Source organism: Tachyglossus aculeatus, chromosome X3 (genome assembly GCF_015852505.1).
Source record: "Tachyglossus aculeatus isolate mTacAcu1 chromosome X3, mTacAcu1.pri, whole genome shotgun sequence".
In the NCBI taxonomy this organism is placed as follows: Eukaryota; Metazoa; Chordata; class Mammalia; order Monotremata; family Tachyglossidae; genus Tachyglossus; species Tachyglossus aculeatus.
In genome coordinates this window covers 22,854,874-22,875,008 of record NC_052099.1, presented here as the reverse complement: position 1 = coordinate 22,875,008, position 20,135 = coordinate 22,854,874, and the positions used below count along the sequence as shown (strand labels likewise).

General features: G+C 44.4%; 1 protein-coding gene across 3 annotated transcripts in view; it reads left to right on the top strand.

Annotated features, from left to right (window-relative positions):
• The window catches only part of TRIO (trio Rho guanine nucleotide exchange factor), a 396,910-nt gene that overhangs the window by 196,710 nt on the left and 180,065 nt on the right, over positions 1–20,135 (top strand). For all 3 annotated transcript variants that reach the window (XM_038770376.1, XM_038770377.1, XM_038770378.1), the window contains 2 exons: positions 954–1,085; positions 9,506–9,736. In XM_038770376.1, coding sequence (XP_038626304.1) covers positions 954–1,085; positions 9,506–9,736 — 363 coding nt within the window. The remainder of the gene's footprint in view (positions 1–953; positions 1,086–9,505; positions 9,737–20,135) is intronic.

The window sequence follows — 20,135 nt, the reverse complement described above, 5'->3', positions numbered from 1 at the left end:
CCATCCACTTTAGCCATCCATTTTTCCAGGGTTCCTTCTGGGCCTGTCCACCTCACGGAATGCCCTGAGTAGTTCTTTGGTCAGAAATCTTCACCACTAGTGACATGGAAAGAACCCAAGCCTGGAAGTCAGAAAACCTGGGTTTTACTCCCCACTCTGCCACTGTTCTGCTGTATGACCTTGGGCAAGTCGCCTAATTTCTCTGGGACTCAGTTTCTTCATCTGTAAAATGGGGATTCAATACCTGTTTTCCCTCCTACTTTGACTGAGCGCCCCATATGGGACAGGGGCTGGTAATAATGTTAATAATAATGTTAATGCTGATAATGTTATATCTATGCAGGTACTTAGCACAATACTTGTCACATAGTAAGCAGTGACTAGATACTACTATCATTGTCACCGTTGCTGTCCCGAAGGCATTCTTTTATCTTAGAGCCGGGACTAGAGCCCATATCTCCTGATTCCCAGAACTGTCCTCAATTCCCTAGACCAACAGCACAACCTGACTACCTCTTGTATTAGTTACAGACTTATAACACGTTAGCCTTTCAAAGGAGGGGAGGGGAATGGTGGAGTGGAATGGGATTGAAGAGGGAGGAGGTGGTTAAGGAAGTTTAGCTCTTAATAATGGAGTTCAAGTTGTCTTTGGAGAAAGTTGATCACAACAAATAGAGCTAATCATTCTCTCTGCCTGTTGTGACTGGACCCCAGTGGGTGAAGGACAGTGGACTCAAGGTAAGTTTAAAGTCCTCTTTCATTCAACGTCTTGGGCACCTGTTAGGTATTGTTGCCCATTAAAATGGAGGTTCAAGCGTGCTGTCTCTCCTCAAGTGAGTCTGTCCGCCACCCCAGTGTTACCAAGTCACTAACCCTATGAAAGTCATTTACCTGTTCCCTGGCTGTTCTTTCTAGTTGTATTTGAATAAACGATGATTGTTCTCAATTTCTAGTATATGAGCAATGTGGACTCATGGTGTAAAGCCTGCGGTGAGGTAGAACTTCCGTCAGAACTGCAAGATTTAGAAGATGCCATCCATCATCATCAAGGAATATATGAACATATTACTCTTGCTTACTCAGAGGTAAGTGGTGTGGGTATTTCATTAGCTCTCATTAAAAAGGATTTTTGTTTTGTATCTCATCAGAAAAAGACAGAAAATTCTAAGTTATGGCTAGTTTCAAGAGATTATTTAATGTTATAGTTTATCAAACTCAGGAGACAGTGATTGGCTTTTGCTCATGGTTGGAAATTTGCTCTGAGTTGAATGGTTTTTCTTCTAATTGTAAACAAATATGGAAACTACTGCCCAACTGTGTATTGTGTAGGCAACTGTACAGATTGTACTGTTGATTAGATCTTCTCAGTTTACAAATTTGTAAACTCATCTTCCTCCATAAATCGACCAGGAAAGAATAGCATAATCCCATGTTCTGTGGTGTGTAGCAAAAGCTACACACGAGAGGCTTTCTAAGTAACCAGAACCATGAAAAAGTAAAACAAATTTATGATCCAGTTTCCTCTTTACTTGCTTTCCACATGGTTTGGGAGACCTGATGATGGGCAAACTTCAGGCCAGACCCAGTGTACGGAGCATTTTGGGCCACCTCCGAGCCAGTGAATCCCACCCACGAGGATCCTCCCTCACAGCATCCCAGCCACTAGTCCCGGTGACCACTTTCTTCACCAGGCAGCTGGCTCCAAACCAGGAAGGAGCCACCTTGGCCAGAAGTGACCATGCTTCCCTTTTCCCCACAGTTCTTCACTTCTGGCCTCCAGCCTCTTACCGAATTTGCCCTGGTCCACAGGGCAAAAATCATTGGTGTGTATTGAGGGCTTGTCATGTGCAGAGCACTGGGCAATGCGCTTTGGAGAGTACAGTAGAGTTAGTGAACATGATCTCGGCCCTCAAGAAGCTTACAATTTAGCGGGGGGAAGTAGGGTAAAAAGTACAGCTGGGTAAAAACATATGTACATAACCTGCTGTGGGAGTGGGGTTTTGGGGTAGGATGTGAGTAGCATGATGTATTGAAAGAGCATTGGGCGTGGGAGTCAGGTCATGAGTCCTAATCCTGGATCTGCCAGTTGTCTGCTGTGTTGCCTTGGTCAAGTCACTTCACTTCTCTGTGCCTCAGTTCCCTCATCAGTAAAATGGGGATTAAGACTCTGAGCCCCATGCAGAAGAGGGACTGTGTCCAACCCGATTTGCTTGTATCCACCCCAGAGTTTAGTAGAGTGTCTGGCCCATAAGCCCTTAACAAATACCACAGTTCTTCTTACTATTACCTAAATGCAGAGGATAAGGACTCAAGTGCATAGATAACACAGTGTAGGAGCAAGGGAAGATGCAAGATTAATCAGGGAAAGTCATTCATTGTCCACCCCTGCTGTAGGCCAGTGAACTACATTTCCAATTTCTGGGGCATTGCATTGAAAAATGAAAATTTTTAATAGTCTAAAACATCTTATATTCTCTGGGTATCTCTATGGAGAAAATTCTGAGTTTGAACTGTTTAAGAAGTGTAAGGATGGAATTTAGGTCACAGTGTGCAGAGCTGTGCACCTAATGGTTTTGGGTGGAGGTGATATATCACAGACTGGGCCAAGAGTACACAAACTGTGGATGCTTTTCCCAGATCCTTAATCAGCTCACCCTGATTCCATTACCATGTCAAGGGATTGAGCTTTATTATATTTTAGGTTCTTCTTCTGTATCACAGCTCGTAGTCCTCATTTCCAAATGGCCTTGAGATGAAGGGAATTGTTCAATTTCAAATTCTTCTTAGTATCACTGCTTTCTTTTAAATGCTTACTGAAACCAGATGAATTTCTCAAGACAAGAGGCAAAACCTTGACACCAGACTGATAATCACCCCCATAGGTGAATTTTTTATTTTAACAAGGCCAAAATGGTTCAAAATGAGTGAACAATGAAAGAGTCCTGGGGCTGCAACAAAAGACCCAGATAGAACCGACCTATTAAGTCCAGAACACAACCATGTAGCCTGGAAATGCTGATGGAACTTTAAATAGAGCTCAGTGAGGAGTGACAAGATCATCCCTCTTTTTTGTAAGTGGTTTGCCCTTCCCCTTAAGTAATGCATATTCCTCAAAGGAGTTGGAAAAGCTTGTGATGTTAGGCAGATTGATAAGGAAAGGTTGCTTTTTGCAACAGTGTTTCTGTTCAGCATTCCTTACATCATTGCCCCGGAGAGCACAGGTTTATGCAATGGGCAATCTGGCCAGCCTTAAAAATATATATATAAACAAGTGCTTGTTAGCCCTGTTTTAATTAGATTGGTCTTGTCTGTGGTGGAGGAAAAGGAGTATGCCTGCCTCTTGTAAACATCTGCATCAACATGCTAGGTTTGGGGCCACCATTTTGATCCAGGAAAGTGGAGTAGGGAAGAAGGCCATTATAAAATAAACTGGTGCTTTAAAGGCATTCCAGTGAATAGATTATCTTTTCATTTACTAAAAAGTAGATTTTCATGGTAAAAAACAATATATTGGATTTGTGAAAAAAGATTTTCAGTTCAGTATATCGTTCTCATGCTGGAGATACAAATTCAGAAAAATCACTAAGTGAAGGGGCCTGTGTTTGCCAGAAAGCTTTTAATACATTGACATCTGGTGGTGTCTTTTTTTTAAATGGAATTTAAATGCTTACTATGTGCCAGGCACTGTAATAAACACTGGGGTAGATACAAGCTAATCAGGTTGGACATAGTCCCTCTTTCACATAAGGCTCACAATCGTAATCCTTATTTTACAGATGAGGGAACTGAGGCACAGAGTAGTTAAGTGACTTTCTCAAGATCACCCAGCAGACAAATGTTGGAGCTGGAATTAGAACCCAGATCATTCTAACTTACAGGCCTGTGCTCTCTCCAGGAGGCCACGCTGCTTCTCGTTGTAGAGTAGGGGAGGGTTCCCAGCACCACTATTACATTGTGGGGGGCAGAGGTAATTTGAGGGTTCACAGCTACAGATGGTGAAATGTTTGGGCTTCTCAGCCAAAGGGAGCTATGTACCGCAATGCTGGTACCATTATCCCTAGTGCAGGAGAGAAACAAACAACCAAATATGAGTCATTCCAATAGTTAGTCAACTGTTTCTCCTCTCATGAGTATGGGAGCTCATTTGCCTTAATGGTAACTTTGTAAAGCTATTGTTTTAAAGCCTCATTAAACCCACCGTGTGGTGCCGTTCCCTGCAGATTGCCACACTTGGCTTCTGACAGAACATCAAGGATAGGAAGCTCCGTGGGCTGGGACTTAACGCCCCGGAGGGACCTCGGGAAATGGTCCGGCCTGTAAAGAGGCTTGAGGAGGCATCGTTGCCTAGCGGATAGAGCATGGGCCAGAAGTCAGAAAAACATGGGTTCTAATCCTGGCTTTGCCATCTGTCTGCTGTGTGACCTTGGGCAAGTCACTTAACTTTTCTGTGCCTTAGTTATCTCATCTGCAAAATGGAGATTAATTGTGAGCTCCATGTGGGATATGGACTGTGTCCAATCTGACTAGTTTGTATCTATCCCACTACTTAGTACAGTGCCTGGCACATAGTAATCAGTTTATAAATGAGAGAGAAGGAAAGGGTGAGAGACAGTGAGTTAGAGAGAAAAGGAAAATAAAGAAAGAAAGATGCCTGCTCCAACTAGAAGCTAACATTCCAGGGATCCATTGGAGAGTCAGGCGCCAACATTCCTCACCTGAAGAAGCTTCCAGGCTCTCCCACGGTTTGGGCTTTCCTCTAATATTTTGACCTATTGGAGGCCCCAGAGACAAATCACCTCAAACCAAACAAAATACACCAAGTTAGTTGCTTTGTTTCAGTTAAATCACATACCAAGAAGAAAGGAAGAAACAAGGGGGGGGAGCATGAATCAAACTTCTAGGAAATTCATTTAAAAAAGAAGTGCAGCAAAAGATAGGATTATTATTGTGGTTGGGCATGGGGCAACAAGCTGAAGGTCAGGGACCTTGTTTTTATTCCATTAGGTGGGTGGCACCCCGGGGAAATCAAAACTCACGGAGCTTCACAGCGTAAGTGAAACTGCAAAATGACAACTTCCCATCACTCAGCTGAGGCTCCCTCCTCCATATCTTCCCACCCCATCTTGTGCTTCCACTTCCCACCATCCCTTTAAAGTAACGCTGAAAAAACAGATGCTCTCATTTTCTTTTGGGTTTTGACTAAATCTCCTCATTCCTTATGCTCGCATCTGTTGTGCATCTTAAATTGTTGGGCGCCGTGTTTCTCGTTAGTGAAATGTTGAAATATTTCTGTATATGGTATTAATGAATGACCTAGAAATGAATTCCAAGCTTTGGGGCTTGAGAATTTCCAATAAATTTTGCAATGAAAGCCTGAGGGAGAATGGTTCCTAGAGTGCCAGGAACAGCTACCCTGGAGCCTGAGCCTTTTAAGGGCCCACTGACTAGTGTTTGCTTAGCACATGCTCTCCCCAGCCCACCCTGGGGTTCACCATAAACTGTTCCACCCTTAACTCACCATGGGATGTTGGAATTGTTCCTTCTCCACCTCCTGCCCTCCTGACTCACAGCTTCAAGGCATGGAGAGGCAAGAGGTCACCCTGACATGGTAGCTGTCTTGTTTTCTCATGAACCCACATGGAACTGAAAGTGAAGAAGAGGCTTTTTGGATGCTGTGGTGTGTATCTGAACCCATTCCAGCCCTGTTTCACGGGGTCCCCACCATCAGCTCCCGTGCCTTTTGGCCTGAGGCTGACCACCCCTCCTGTACATGTAGAGGTGTGGGGAAGTGCAGGGGGCTGTTAGCGGTTAGACGTCTAACAATTAGTTGCTGCCTTTCATTAGTCTATCATAATAACAGTAATAATAATTATTATGGTACTTGTTAAGCGCTTACTATGTGCCGAGTTTGGTTTTAAGCACTGAGATAGATACAAGTTAATCAGGTTGGATGCAGTCCGTGTCCCACGTGAGGCTCACACTCTTAATCCCCATTTTACAGATGAGGTAGCTGAGCCCCAGAGAATTTAAGTGATTTGCGCAAGGTCACCCAGCAGATATGTGATGAAGGAAATTAGAAGCCAGATCCTTCAGACTCCCAGGCCTGTGCTCTATCCACTAAGCCATGATGCTTCTTTCGTCAGTTTATGGATTTTTTTTTTAATTCTTAAAAAAAGAAAAGTAGAGAGACTGCCATTTCCCCAAAACAGCTGTATGATTATCATTTTATTTTCATGCAGAGCTTCCCCAAAGGTGCAAATAGTTTGGCTGATGTGAAGGAATTGCCCCCTTGTGAAGGAGGAAGAAAAGGGGTGGGGAGGAAATAGGATCCTGTCCCTACTCCACAGCTGGGACTAATAGGAGATGGGCAGCCCAAATCCCTACCACCATCAGCACCCCCAATTGTGACTGTAAAAAATTATGGGTGGGATGATGGGTATAAAGCCAGGAGGTCCACATGGGAGGGAGGGAGAATGGGGATGCTTTCCTTTGTTAAGCACTGCCTCAATTCCAACCTCCCCTTCCACCTGGAAAGATGGTAGTGTTGCTGCTATTCAATCAGTGCCATGCCTGTGCACAGAAAATGCTCTTGGCACAACCCTATCTTTGTGTGTGCGCAGTTATTTTGTTTGTGCAACATGGTATTTCTCAGACGATCCAGGAGTTTCACTGCATCTGGTATCTCTCAAGGGCTCCAGACTTAACTGGAAAGGACTTACCTGGAGTTGGTTTGCATATGGTTATTTGAGCCTCTGGTGCTTTGTGGGAGATACAGCTGTCAACTCTTACTCCTGCTTTCTTTTCGTAGTTCAGAGTGACACATTGACAATCTGCAGATGAATGAATATTTCTTGTATCTTCTTAGCCACTTGCGATTTAGTGGAAAATCTCAAGATCCAGACATTGAAACTTTAAATAGATCAATCCCAGGTTTCTGGCAGGAAGCCTCAGGGTCAAGCTGGGTCAGTGGAAAGAGCATGGGCAAGGGAGCCAGAGGATCTGGGTTCTAATCCCGGCTCCACCATGTATCTGTTGTGTGACCTTGGGCAAGGCACTCAACTTCTCAGTACCCCTGCAAATGGGGTTTCGAGACCTGCTCTCCCTCCTACTTAGACCGTGAGCCCCATATGGGACTTGATTAGCTAGTGTCTACCCTAGCGCTTAGTACATTGATTGTATTAAGTACATTGTAAGCACTTGGCAAATACGATGATTGTTATTAGTTTGTTGGCAAGGGGTGGATGGCACAGGCAGGAAACCCAAAGGTGGTTGGTGGGTGCTGAAGGGCTTAGCTCGAGCTCTGAAGTGGATGGTGGCTCACACAACACCAGGGTGACCCTCCCTGGCAACACCAGGCTGGCCCAGCCTGGTGACTCCAGGAGGGCAGTGAGCCACATGCTTGAGGCATGGGGAATGTACCGCTGTCCCTGTGGGCTCCTGGGGTTGGTAGTCTCACAGGGTTTGCAGAGACTGTCAGACATTTGTGATGCCACTGGGATTTCAAGGGGCTTCATTTCCCACCGGCCATGAGGCCTGAAATTCATTCATTCAGTTGTATTTATTGAGTGCTTACCCCATGCAGAGCACTGTACTAAGCACTTGGGAGAGTACACTACAACAACAAACAGACACATTCCCTGCCCACAGCGAGCTTACAGTCTAGAGGGGGAGGCCAGGTCAGCCGCAGTTCATCAGAACGTAGCCCCAGAGAGGCGAGGCCCATCCAGGGCTCTATCTGCTGATGCAGCGAAAAGCAAATCCTCTGCCCAGCGTCTCTCCAATAGAAGCTGCCCTGAAAACACCAGAAAAAACCTTTTATGCCTTGACAGGATTTATCACAAGTAAAATCATCTTGAATCTTTTTTTCCCCCACACTTGATTGTAAGTTGATCCTATTGATTCTCTTCAAAGCTTCAGTTGTTAAGGGAGCAACTTAACATTTATTTAGGGTGTTTCAGAAAAACAATATGAGCAAATGAGGGTCACAGGGAGAGGCTGTACATCCTAATTTGACTTCTGGGACCTATGGTCCACAGCCCCCTCTTTACCCACCCTCCTTTCTTGGAGGGTAGATAAGCTTCTGCTCAGTGATCGCCATCTGCCCAGTACAGCAGTTTAAACTCCAATGCAGGTGTTGGAAAAGGAACACACAGCACTCTAGAGCTTCCACACTGGAATAAGAGGATTAAAATAAGAGATTATTAAATGCAATATTCAGCTCTTGCCTCAATCAGTCAAGGATAGGATGAAAGCCCCTCCTCCGGACTGAAAGCCCCTTGTGGGAGGGAACATATCTGCCAACTCCTAAATGCTCGGTATAGTGCTCTGCAAAGAGTATACACTCAGTGAATACCATTGATTGATTATTTACTGAGCACTTACTGTGTGCAGAACACAGTAGAGTTGGCAGACACAATTCCTGCTTTTCACCGTAGTTTTGGCAGATTACCACTAAGCCTTCTCAGGGGTCACTGTATTTTCATCTCTCCTGTGTTCCAGGCTTTGGCCTCTGAATAACATGTACCCTCCTGCTTGTGGTCTGTTAGGCTATCTTCTGGGCTCGGCCACCCTTGCTCTCAGTTCAGAAGCTCTTTGTTGCAGAAAGATCTGGCAAGGTGAGGAGAAGAAATAATGCGATCCTCCTCTAGGCTCTGAGCTCCTGATGGACAGGGAAAGTGTCTACCACCTGTATTGTTTTGGACTCTCTAAATGCTTAGTATAGTGCTCTGCACACAGTAAGTCCTTAATAGCATTGATTGATTGTTTCAAACATATGACTCATCTCTAATGGGCCTTCTCCCATTCTATATTCTACCCTGTTGGGCCAGTTTCAATGCATGTGAGTGCAGACATACACTCACACACACACAAAACTCTGGTATGATACTGAACATTGCAGCACTAAATGTTATTTCAGAAATCAACAGCCTTTGAATTGAAAGAACTTTTAAAAATTAACTTTTCTTTTTCCATCTTCATTAAAATCAAGACTATTACCCGATCTTTGAGGTGGTTTCTCCGAAGAAGTTGAAATTGGAGTGCAGTCTTACTGAATTTAGAAATTGAACTTGTTTGATAGGTCATTTGAAAACTCTGTACCCTAGGGATATTGTCCTCCGATATTCTGTTTGGATGGAAAAGAGCCTCTCATAACTATCAAAGTCAATTATATTATTGAAATATAACGGTCCCTGTTTTTAAATGCTAACATTCATTGTAGAAATCCTATGACTGTATCCAAATAAAATTCAAGTTTTTCATGAATTGATATTAATTGATCTAAGTAAGATAGGTTACATTTCCCTCTTTTATTCACCACCTTCAAAATTTGTAGGCATTGTCTAATGGGCAACATGTAGGTTGTATATTTTTTTTTGAAAGAAAGATGGATTTGCAGAAATGCACATAATTTTCCTTTTTGCTGCCAATTAACCCAGCCTGCAGTGCACACTATTCAAAAGAGCTGTTTTCCTTGAACTCAATCCCGTGTTCTTGCCCCGGCCAGGTAAGCCAAGATGGGAAATTGCTGCTTGATAAACTCCAACGACCTTTAACTCCAGGCAGCTCAGACTCCCTGACTGCCTCTGCCAACTACTCCAAGGCCGTGCACCACGTGCTTGACGTCATCCACGAAGTCCTGCACCACCAGAGACAGCTAGAGAACATATGGCAGCATCGCAAGGTTCGCCTGCACCAGAGGCTTCAGCTTTGTGTGTTCCAACAGGACGTTCAGCAGGTCAGTCCCATCACCACCGTGTCCTGATTTCTGGTTCACGTTGGAGCATGAGCAGTGGCCAGTAGCCCGCTGATCCCCGAGCACAGTCATGGTTCTGGAAACTCTGTCTCCCTTTACCCACAAATATTTTAAGGATGAGTGAAATCAGGGGTGTTGAATAAATACCATTGATTGACTTCTTGACTGAAGAGAAATTGAGCCGGTTCCTGAGTCTATAGGTGTGCCAGAAGGGAAAATTTTTCCATTTTAGAAACCCAAGGAATTTGTCAAAATGGATTCCTCACTAAGTTGAAAGTCATAGCTAATAAGAGGACGCACCACCGTGAGAGTTTAAGATTCCTTATTTCTAATATGCTTGCTGCTTCCGGGGCCTAACCCGTTTCCTGGTGGCAAAGCAAGTTACTTTGGAAGTGGCATAGACTATTTTGGATAAGTAGGCTCTTATTCAGTTCACTAGAGTGCTCCCACTTGCTTAGAGCTCAGAAGCTGATTTCAAGCTCTGGCATTTGAGCCTGAAAGCTAGAGCTCATGTGGTTCATTTCAGGTAACCATGGTCATTGATTGCAAATTCCTCAAGGGCAGGGATGTGTTTAATATCTATCAATTGGTGACATTTATTGAGTGTTTACTATGTGTTTAGCACTATACTGCCCACCTGGGAGAGTATAATAGAGTTGATGGGCACAATCCCTAGCCTTAAGGAGTTTAACAGTCTAGTGGAGGTGCTTACTATCAATCAATCAATCAATCGTATTTATTGAGCGCTTACTATGTGCAGAGCACTGTACTAAGTGCTTGGGAAGTACAAATTGGCATCACATAGAGACAGTCCCTACCCAACAGTGGGCTCACAGTCTAAAAGGGGGAGACAGAGAACAGAACCAAACATACCAACAAAATAAAATAAGTAGGATAGAAATGTACAAGTAAAATAAATAAATAAATAAATAGAGTAATAAATATGTACAACCATATATACATATATATACAGGTGCTGTGGGGAAGGGAAGGAGGTAAGACGGGGGGATGGAGAGGGGGACGAGGGGGAGAGGAAAGAAGGGGCTCAGTCTGGGAAGGCCTCCTGGAGGAGGTGAGCTCTCAGCAGGGCCTTGAAGGGAGGAAGAGAGCTAGCTTGGCGGATGGGCAGAGGGAGGGCATTCCAGGCCCGGGGGATACTATGTGTCACAACCTGCACTAAATGCAGGGCAAATACAAAATAATCTCGGTTGGGCACAGTCCCTGTCCCACATGGGACTGACAGTCCAAGCAGAAAGGAGAAAAGGTGTTTAATCCCCATTTTACAGGTGAGGAACCTGAGGGCCAGAGACGTGACTTGCCCGTGGTCACACAGTAGCATGTGGCAAAGCTGGGAATAGAACCCAGTGGCAGAACTGGGATTTAGGAGTTTACAATCAAGTGCAATCAACTATTGATATCTCCCAAGTGCTTGGTACAGTGCTCTGCACATAGTAAGTATTCAATAAATACTATTGATATTGGCTTATGAGAGCAATTTATGGTAGGGTTTCCACTCTGCTCATCAGTTTTGTTAACATTTTGCAGCATCTAATTTAGCAGTCATCTAAGGAAGTTGTGCTTCAGAAAAAGAGAAGTTTGGTGGAGTGGTGGGCTCACTTTCCATTTTACCCAAGACATCCTGATGTACATTGACGTTGACTACACTCCCGGAATGTTTCCTTCATGGGGTTTAAATCAGGTGTCAGAATTCTTAGTGGGAGGAATTGAGATTTGTGTAATGATTGCTTCTGTCAGCAACTCAAGGGAAAGATGGCCTCCTGCCATAGGGGGATGTCTAGAAAAAGTTACTCTGCTTCCTGGGTGTTGCGAAAGGATGTTGTTAAGACATGTAGCTGCTCAGATTTTAATCTCCTGCTAGTAGTCCTCTGGAGGGGCCTGGGTTTTCCATTGAAAGCGTTGAGGTTTTGGAGACTGGATGATTGGAACCCCAGCGCTTCCTTGCAGTGTGAGCCTGGGGCACTCAAGGCGAACCCCAGCGCTTCAGCTCCGACTGTGCAGTACGTTTAAATATTCATAATTATTTATTGACTCTTAGTTCCGTTTGCTCAGCTTTGCTTGCAGTTGTGTTTTATTAGGTCCTCTGAGGACTTTGTGTACAATTGCCTTGGTAATCAAAATGATGGTGATGCTGCTTATTATTATTAGTAGTATTGTTATCAATAATAATATTTGTATTAGAGAAAGAAAGTCAATATTTAGCAGGCTTGTGAGGACAAAAATTGGGTTGGTGGTATTCTCTTTCAGTTGTTCAGATGAGAGGGTCCTGAATTTAAAAAATACAACTGTACGCAAGGGTCAATCCTGCCAAACTTCTAAGCAATTTAATATCACTTGGAAAAAAAATGTATAGGAAGAGAGAGGGCAGGGGGAAATGGAGTGTTCTGGGGCAGCCCAAGAAAGGCCGCCTGCCTGGTTTAGGGGCAGACAATGTTCTTAATGTTCTGGAATTCCAAAACAACAAACGCTCGTTTTAATACATAAAATGGCAACAAACAGAATACTGGGTTGTAAGTCAAAGGAAAAAATGTTTTGCAATATACATAATGTTTACAGTCCTGTTACCCTAGTGTATATAGAAGGTGAATTTCTCTTTAAGAGGATCAGTGCTGTTTTGCAGCTTACATTTAATCAGGAATGGTTTAGACTTGTTCTCGTGAGAAAAGAGGAAATTATGGGGGAGACTTGGTTTGTGAAGTGATGAAGAGAGCTGATAAGACTCATCAAAGCAAACTCATGATGCTTTGGAGGGTTGGAAACAGCAGGGACCAGAAATCAAAATAATGTCACCTCTAACCTAAGAAGTGGAGAACACAGGGAAACTCTGTCTGATTATTTTATGCCAAATGAATTCAGGCAAGATAGAAGCAATTTTGTTTGGGAAGATTTTTTTCCACTGAGAACAGTAGGCTGTCGATAATTGTGATATCACTGAGATTTCTGAAAGAGGCCAAGGTGGTTGTACGGGGAAGAAATTTGCCCGTATGAGGACGATTGGGAGTGTTGTGTCCAGTATTGATCTGCCTAACTGTCCCAGATGGTTTCTTGAATCTATGTCCTTAGATGGACATTAGTATTTTGGCAGGGACTGACCCTTCCTTGTTTGAGAGTTGATGTGGGAGTTCTCAATTGGTTTTGAGAATATCCCTTTTAGTTACATGTTTAGTCAGTGGTTTTATTGAGCTTCCGTGGTGGGCTAGGCATTGAATCACTGGAAAGAATGCAACACTAATGATAGTAATTCTGGTATTTGTTAAGCGTTACTATATGCCAAGCACTGTTCTAAGCACTGGGGTAGATACAAGGTAATCAGGTTGTCCCACGTGGAGCTCACAGTCTTATTTCCCATTGTACAGTTGAGGTAACTGAGGCACAGAGAAGTGAAGTGACTTGCCCAAGGTCACATAGCAGACAAGTGGCGGAGCTGGGATTAGAACCCACGATCTCCTAAACCCGTCTCCCAAGAGAGATCTGGGTATCTAATGGGTATCTGGGAACTGACACCCATCCTTTTAGCTTTCTGAGTGTCCAAAAAAAAGATAAACCGATCCATAGTGTGAAATGGCAAGATGCCAACTGATAGCACCATCTTTGCTCTTTTGCCCCTTCTTTCTGCAGAGATCCCATTCTCCTGGGAAGGGGAAGGTGTTTGAGGCACCTATTTCATGTCCCTATTTCAAATTAACATCCCTTCAAAATCCCTCCTACTGCAGTCACTCTGTTTTTTAGGCATGCACATTCATCTGAACCAGATCTTCAGGGTAATTGAGTTTTTTGAGTCAGAGTGTAATATTGAGTCTCCTGTCCTGGAAAGGCCCGCCATTCTCCCACAGTGCTGGGTGGGCACCACTGGATTTGGGCCACCTGCCTCCTATTCTTGCATCCTGCTCATCGGTTTAACTTGAGTTTTCCAGATCTGCTTAGCCTGGATCCTGGGTGTTGTTTTTTTTTTTTACTGAATATGGGGTGGATGTGGTCTTGGTTTGCTTGGCCTCTACTGGAAATGTGAGAATGTGAGAAAATAAACTGCTTGTCAGAATGAACAGCTTTGGGTTCAACCGTTAACAAATACCCACACAGTTGAGCCAGGAAGATGTGCAGGATTGAATTGCAACCACTTCATGGGAATTGTGAATATAAAGGTTTCATTCATTTGGAGATGTCCGTTTGGTTACTTGTATTTACTTGTGGCATAATTCTAGGTTGCGTATAATTCTTACAGTGCTTTGTTTGTAAATGACAACTTTCACATGAAATACCTTTTGATCATCCAGTCATGCTTGCCACATTTAAAAGGACACTGTCAAAATTGTTCAATTCTCAGGGCAAAGTACCTGGAGTCTAAAGTCTTTATTTAGAAGAAACCTGATTTAAAATTAACCTCGAAACAGTGCCCTCTGACCCCCTTCATTTTTAAACATATTGAAATGTTTGAGGTTTAGCTACCAAACAGCAAGCAAAATGAAGAAATCTGGTATGCCCTGCTCTCAGATTATTGCTGGCCCTGGCATTACTGAAAGCTTAAATCAGAGCTGGCAGGACTGGAACAAGGAAATGATTAAAGCAAATGGAACTATGGTCATTTAGATTTCAGAGAAAGTTGGAGAGGAGGTCTAGGGAGGAAGTTGATGTTTTGCAACTGGAATATACATATATATATATATATATATATATATATATATATACATATATATATACATATTTTTAAAGAACTGAGTTTAGAGGAGTATTTTTTAAAATGCAAATAGTTTTCCTTGTTTCCCGAATAACCTCACTTAGTGAGTGCTATTTTTCAAAATCTGCAAATGCCTGCTCTCTTGGTGTGTGACATTTGGGAAATGATTTAAGATGTTCTCTCCCTTCCCACCCCCCACTCCATCTTTAAAATGTGAATGATAGAAAATCCTGACACACCCAAGGATACTGTCTGTTTGCTCTCACTAGATAGAAAAATGAAAGTGGCACTGCTTCTTTAAAATGTAAAAATAATGCAAGTCTTTTGGGCACAAAACATTTGTATATTCTCATATGTCTTCCATAAAAATAATAGCAGGCAGTGTTAGTGTGCAGATTAGAAATTCAAATTGAGCTAAATATACACAGGCAAAAGTGTGATTTTTAGTTCCAGATTCTGGAGTTGACACAAGAATTTTGGAAAAGTTTCTGAAAGCTTTGCCAGGCACTCTTTAAGGAGATGGATTTTTACAGGGCATAATAGTATTTAATGGATTTGACTTTACTAAACATGCTAGAAAGCTACTGGGGTAAACATTTGGAACACCAAACTCTTGGAAAATGTATCAAACCGGTTATCATAGAATCCCTGTGAGGCAAGTCTGTAGGGATTAGCCTCCCTCTTTAGCAAATGCTTTGAACTCTTTAGATAATGACATTATCAATAAATACAAACACTTTCGAAACATGAATCCTCAGGATATCCTTGACTGGTAGAGAGAGCACATTTATTAAAAACCCTTGTCACAGATGAGTAAATAGAGGTCCAGAAAAATGTAGCGACATGTGAACGAGAGGTAAGGGATTAAAAACCAAGGCTCTGAAGTCTCTGGCCTATTTTATTGTGCATTCTGATCTCTCTTTGACCTCCTTGGAAAGAGTAAGGTCTGGGAATGGGGGGCCCTGGGTTATAGCCTTTGTGCCTGCTGCCTGCCTGCTGAGACTGTGCCACCAGTGGTGAAAGTTTCTGGCCAAAGAACTCTCTAGAGCACAGAAAAATGGACAGGACAATCGGGAATCCTGAAAAATAGCTGGCTGACATGGGTGGCGAAGACCACAGCTGTTAGTGAGGCAACCGCCTGCCGGGTTGTTTGTGTGCTTCAGCTCTGCACTGACACTTTGCTGCCTTCAAGCTGGCCAAAACCCCCCACCAAAACCCTGCACTGGAAAAGAACATTTGTATGCAATGAACACTGTGCTGCCTCCGTGCCTGCAGCAGCCCAGGGCTCTCAGTTCTTCAGGTAGCATCAGGTCAGGCTGGTTTATGTTCTCCCCATCGCCAGACCACCAAACTCTGACTTGGAAAGCCTCCTGGCTTCTCCTCTAGAGCCTTATCTGATCCTGCTTTTGATTTCATCCGTGAGAGGGCAATAGCCCTCAGAGGCCCTGCTCACATCACATCCTGTATAGTTGGGCTTGTTTCCCCTGGAGAAGAGGAGGTTGCACTTGGTGTACTCCTGGAGAGAAGGCGGGTTGTTTCCTGCTCTGGGCTCTGGACTACTTCCTTCTCAAGCCGCCTTTTCCTCTTGGGAAATAGAAGGCAGGCAGGGTCCGCTTTCCTACCTTCATCGGGTGTACGGCTGGGAGGAGAGCCTTAGATGCGAGCAGTCCCGTTGGTGAGGCTTGGGACCCATGGAAGGCCAGGGGCCTGTTGGCTAGCCCAGAGCCTCTGGGGTGAGGGGGCGTGGGTCAGGGAATGCAGTATTTAGTACAGTGCTCTTAGTACAGTACTCTGCACACAGTAAACGCTCAATAAATACCATTGAATGCATTTAGCCAGCTGTAGGGGCTCTAGGCTTTGATGGAGGAAACTCTGATTTTGCAAAGGTTTTCATGTTTCAGAGGGTACAATCTTATAAGCGTTTCCTGAAAATGCTTCTTGGATAAATTAGCGTGAGATGATTTGTAGAGAAATTTTTTGGAAATCTGGAAAATGCACAGAAACCTGCCAAACCCCCAGTGCCTCAGGGAGTTTTGTGGACTCAAATGCCATCTTGATTTCATTACTGGCTTTCTTTAGAGGAAAATATGAATTGCTCTGATGGTGAAAATATAATTCCTGCTAACACCTTCCCTCTCTAACTTGGGGAGACAAGAGTGAAGGAGACTTGAGGAGAGGGACAGGTGATAGTTTACAAGTGGATTGACCACCTACCTTTATTAACTCCTTGCTAATCATTGGAAACTCTGCCCTTCATCAGCTGGGTCACCACAGTCTACGGGAAATTCAGCAATCAGTTGCCCGGTGGATTTGCTCTAAGCAAAAGTCCTAAGAGAATAATCCGGGCTGCAAAGAAGAATTGCTTTTGGTTTGAAGATATCCATTTAAGCAGTCTACACAGAGTTACTGATCTGGATAATAGCTTAATCCTCCACTTCACTTGGGCTGTGTTGACCCCACCATTGTGACAGTTCACAACTTTCTTCCTTCGGCTCTGTTGGCTGGCTTCCTCCTCCTCCTTTCTTCTTTTCCTGTCTGTCACCCAGAATTAGGTTTGGCCAGGGAGCTCCCAGTAGCTGTCTGACTCTGCTGTTTGTTTTGCTAATGGCTTTATTTTTGTTTTTCGTAACCTTTACTTAGTGTTTTGCTATTAAAAGTGCAGGGTATACAAAACAGTATGTAGCCATGAGGAAGAATAAAATAATCACTGTGGCCTTTCCTTGAAGCTCTTAAAAGCCGACCATGGTGTAGTTATTATTTATGCTTTAAATTCCTTTCAGGCTTAAAATATTTGATCGTCTTCTTCCGGATGGTATTGAATTTGTGCCCAGAGGCACATTCCAGTTAACATATCCATTCTTGGTAGTTGAGAGGTCTTGAAGTTGTCATTGAGGCATTCCTTAAGGAGTGAGCAGTGCCTGTTGTTTGTAATGTCTGCTAAAGGGAATGTCCATCACATTTTTGGCTCTGTGAGTGGATGGGTGGGTGTGCATGTGGAACTTTTAGAAACAAGTATTCCAGTAAGATTAGCAAAATCTAATACAACAGGGCCACAAGGGAAGGATCATCTCTTGTCGTCTCTAAAGTCAAAGAAATAAGAAGTTGGAGTGTGTCCTCCCACTCCCCCCATCAAACAAGCCATCCACAAGCCATTCCTTCATTCAATCCAATCGTATTTATTGAGCGCTTAATGTGTGCAGAGCACTGTACAAGCCAGGGGAGTGAGTTCCAGCTGTTCCCCCTTTTGATTTCGGAAACCTTGACTTGTACCAGTGGGTTTGTGAAATACTGTTTTACAGCTATATTATTCTCTCTTCTCATTCATTCATTCATTCATTCAATCAATCGTATTTATTGAGCACTTTGTGCAGAGTACTGTACTAAGAGCTTGGGAATGTACAGTACAACAATAAACAGTGATATTCTATGCCCACAACGAGTTTACAGTCTAGATGTGGGGAGAGAGACATCAATTCAAATAAATAAAGTTACAGATATGTACAGAAGTGCTGTGGGGCTGGGAAGGGGGGAAGAGCGAAGGGAGCAAGTCAAGGTGACACAGAGGGAGTGGGAGATGAGGAAAAGTGGGGCTTAGTCTGGGAAGGCCTCTTGGAGAAGATGAGTCTTCAATAAGGCTTTGAAGAGTGGTGGGGGAGTAATTGTCTGTCAGTTTTGAGGAGGGAGGGCATTCCAAGCCAGAGACAGGCAGTGAGATAGGCTAGTTCGAGGTACAGTGAGAAGGTTAGCATTAGACGAGTGAAGCGTCCGGGCTAGTTTTTAGGAGTGAACCAGGGTGAGGTGGAAGGGGACAAGGCGATAGAGTGCTTTAAAGCCAGTGATGAGGAGTTTTTGTTTGATATGAAGGTGGATGGGCAACCACTGGAGTTTTTGAGGAGGGGGGTGACATGTCCTGAACGTTTTTGTAGGAAAATGATCAGGAGTGAGGAGAGACAGAAGCCTGGGAGGTCAGCAAGGAGGTTGATGCAGTAATCCAGGTGGGATAGGATGAGTGACTGCATAAACGTGGTAGCAGTTTGGACGGAGAGGAAAGGGCGGATTTTAGTGATGTTGTGAAGGTGGGACAGACAGGATTTGCTGACGGATTGAATACGTGGATTAAATGACACAGAGGAATCAAGGGTAACACCAAGGTTATGGGCTTGTGAGACAGGTCTTTCCCTTTCCCTCTCCCTCTGGCCACAACCCCTAGTAGTGCCCTGCTGGACCAAGGGGTGACTTCATGGCCCACCGCTGCCTCTTCCCACCTGCTGGAGCTGGCTCAAACTCATGTAGCGTTGAACTGGGTAGGGACCAAGTGGTGGTTCCAAGGTCTTCCTTCAGGGTATGCTGCTGAATGTGTGTGATGGTTTTGTGCGTTGGTGGTGGGGCCCTGCTTGCCCAGCTACCATCACCTTGCCTCTGGGGGGTGAAAGCAGCCCTTTTAGTCCCAAGTTACACTGTAGTGTTATAGTGTTATATTCTGTTGTATTCCATTCTCCCAAGTGCTTAGCACAGTGCTCTGCAAACAGAAAGCACTCAATAAACACGATTGACTGATTTAATTGTTGATGAGTCAGGTTGAGTTCACTGAAGGCCTATGAGACAACTCTATGTCAGGGAGGGAAGCATGGTAGTCTTTGGGGACATAAGGTGGATGCCCACTGCTCATGAGTTGCCTATTTACCTCCTCCTCATCCTACGTAGATCAGGACATTTTCGGGAAAGGAAAGGGAGAACTAGCTCAGAACGGCCTTGGAAGCTCCATCCCAGGTTGGCCCTCAGCATTCTGTGATCACAGTCTACCTCATCATCTCCTACCGCTGCACTATCTCCACCCTCACCAACTCTGAAATCCCTCTCTGATCATAACCTTCTCACCTGCCTCCTCACTGACACTCCTCTCCCCTGTAAATCTATATTACTACTTCGCAGAGACCTCTGCTCTCTCGTCCCCATCCATCTTTCTGAGAGCCTCACACCCCACCTTGCCTCCCTTTCCTCTCTACCCAATCTTGATGATCAGATTCCTGCCCTCAACTCTACCCTCTCTACTCAGCTCGACTCCCTCGCTCCCCTTTCCCTTCACCACTCTCGTACTACTAACCCACAGCCCTGGATCACTGCCACTGTCCGCCTCCTTCGCTCTTATGCTCGAGCTGCTGAACGCTGCTGGTGAAAGTCTAAACACCAAGCCAACCTCGTTCACTTCAAGTTTATCCTTTCCTGCCTTAACTCTGCCCTCTCCTGCCAGACAAAACTATTTCCCCTCCCTTATTGACACCCATGCCCATCATCCCCGTCAGCTCTTCCGTACATTTAACTCCCTTCTCAGGCCCCCTGTTCCTCCCCCTCCTCTTTCCCTCACCCCCAACGATCTGGCCTCCTACTTCATTCGTAATATTAACGCCATCAGGTCTGAGCTCACCAAAGTCACTCCTCCCCCTTCTCCAACCCCCCGGCTCTCAACGCTCTCCGCTACTCTCCCATCCTTCCCAGCAGTGTCCTCAGATGAGATCTCCTCCCTCCTCTCAAGTGCTACTCCGGCCACCTGTGCTTCTGACCCCATTCCCTCTCATTTTATGAAATCTCTCGCCTCGTCCCTCCTCCCCTCCTTAACTTCCATCTTCAACCGTTCACTCTCCACTGGTTCCTTCCCCTCTGCCTTCAAACATGCCCACGTCTCCCCCA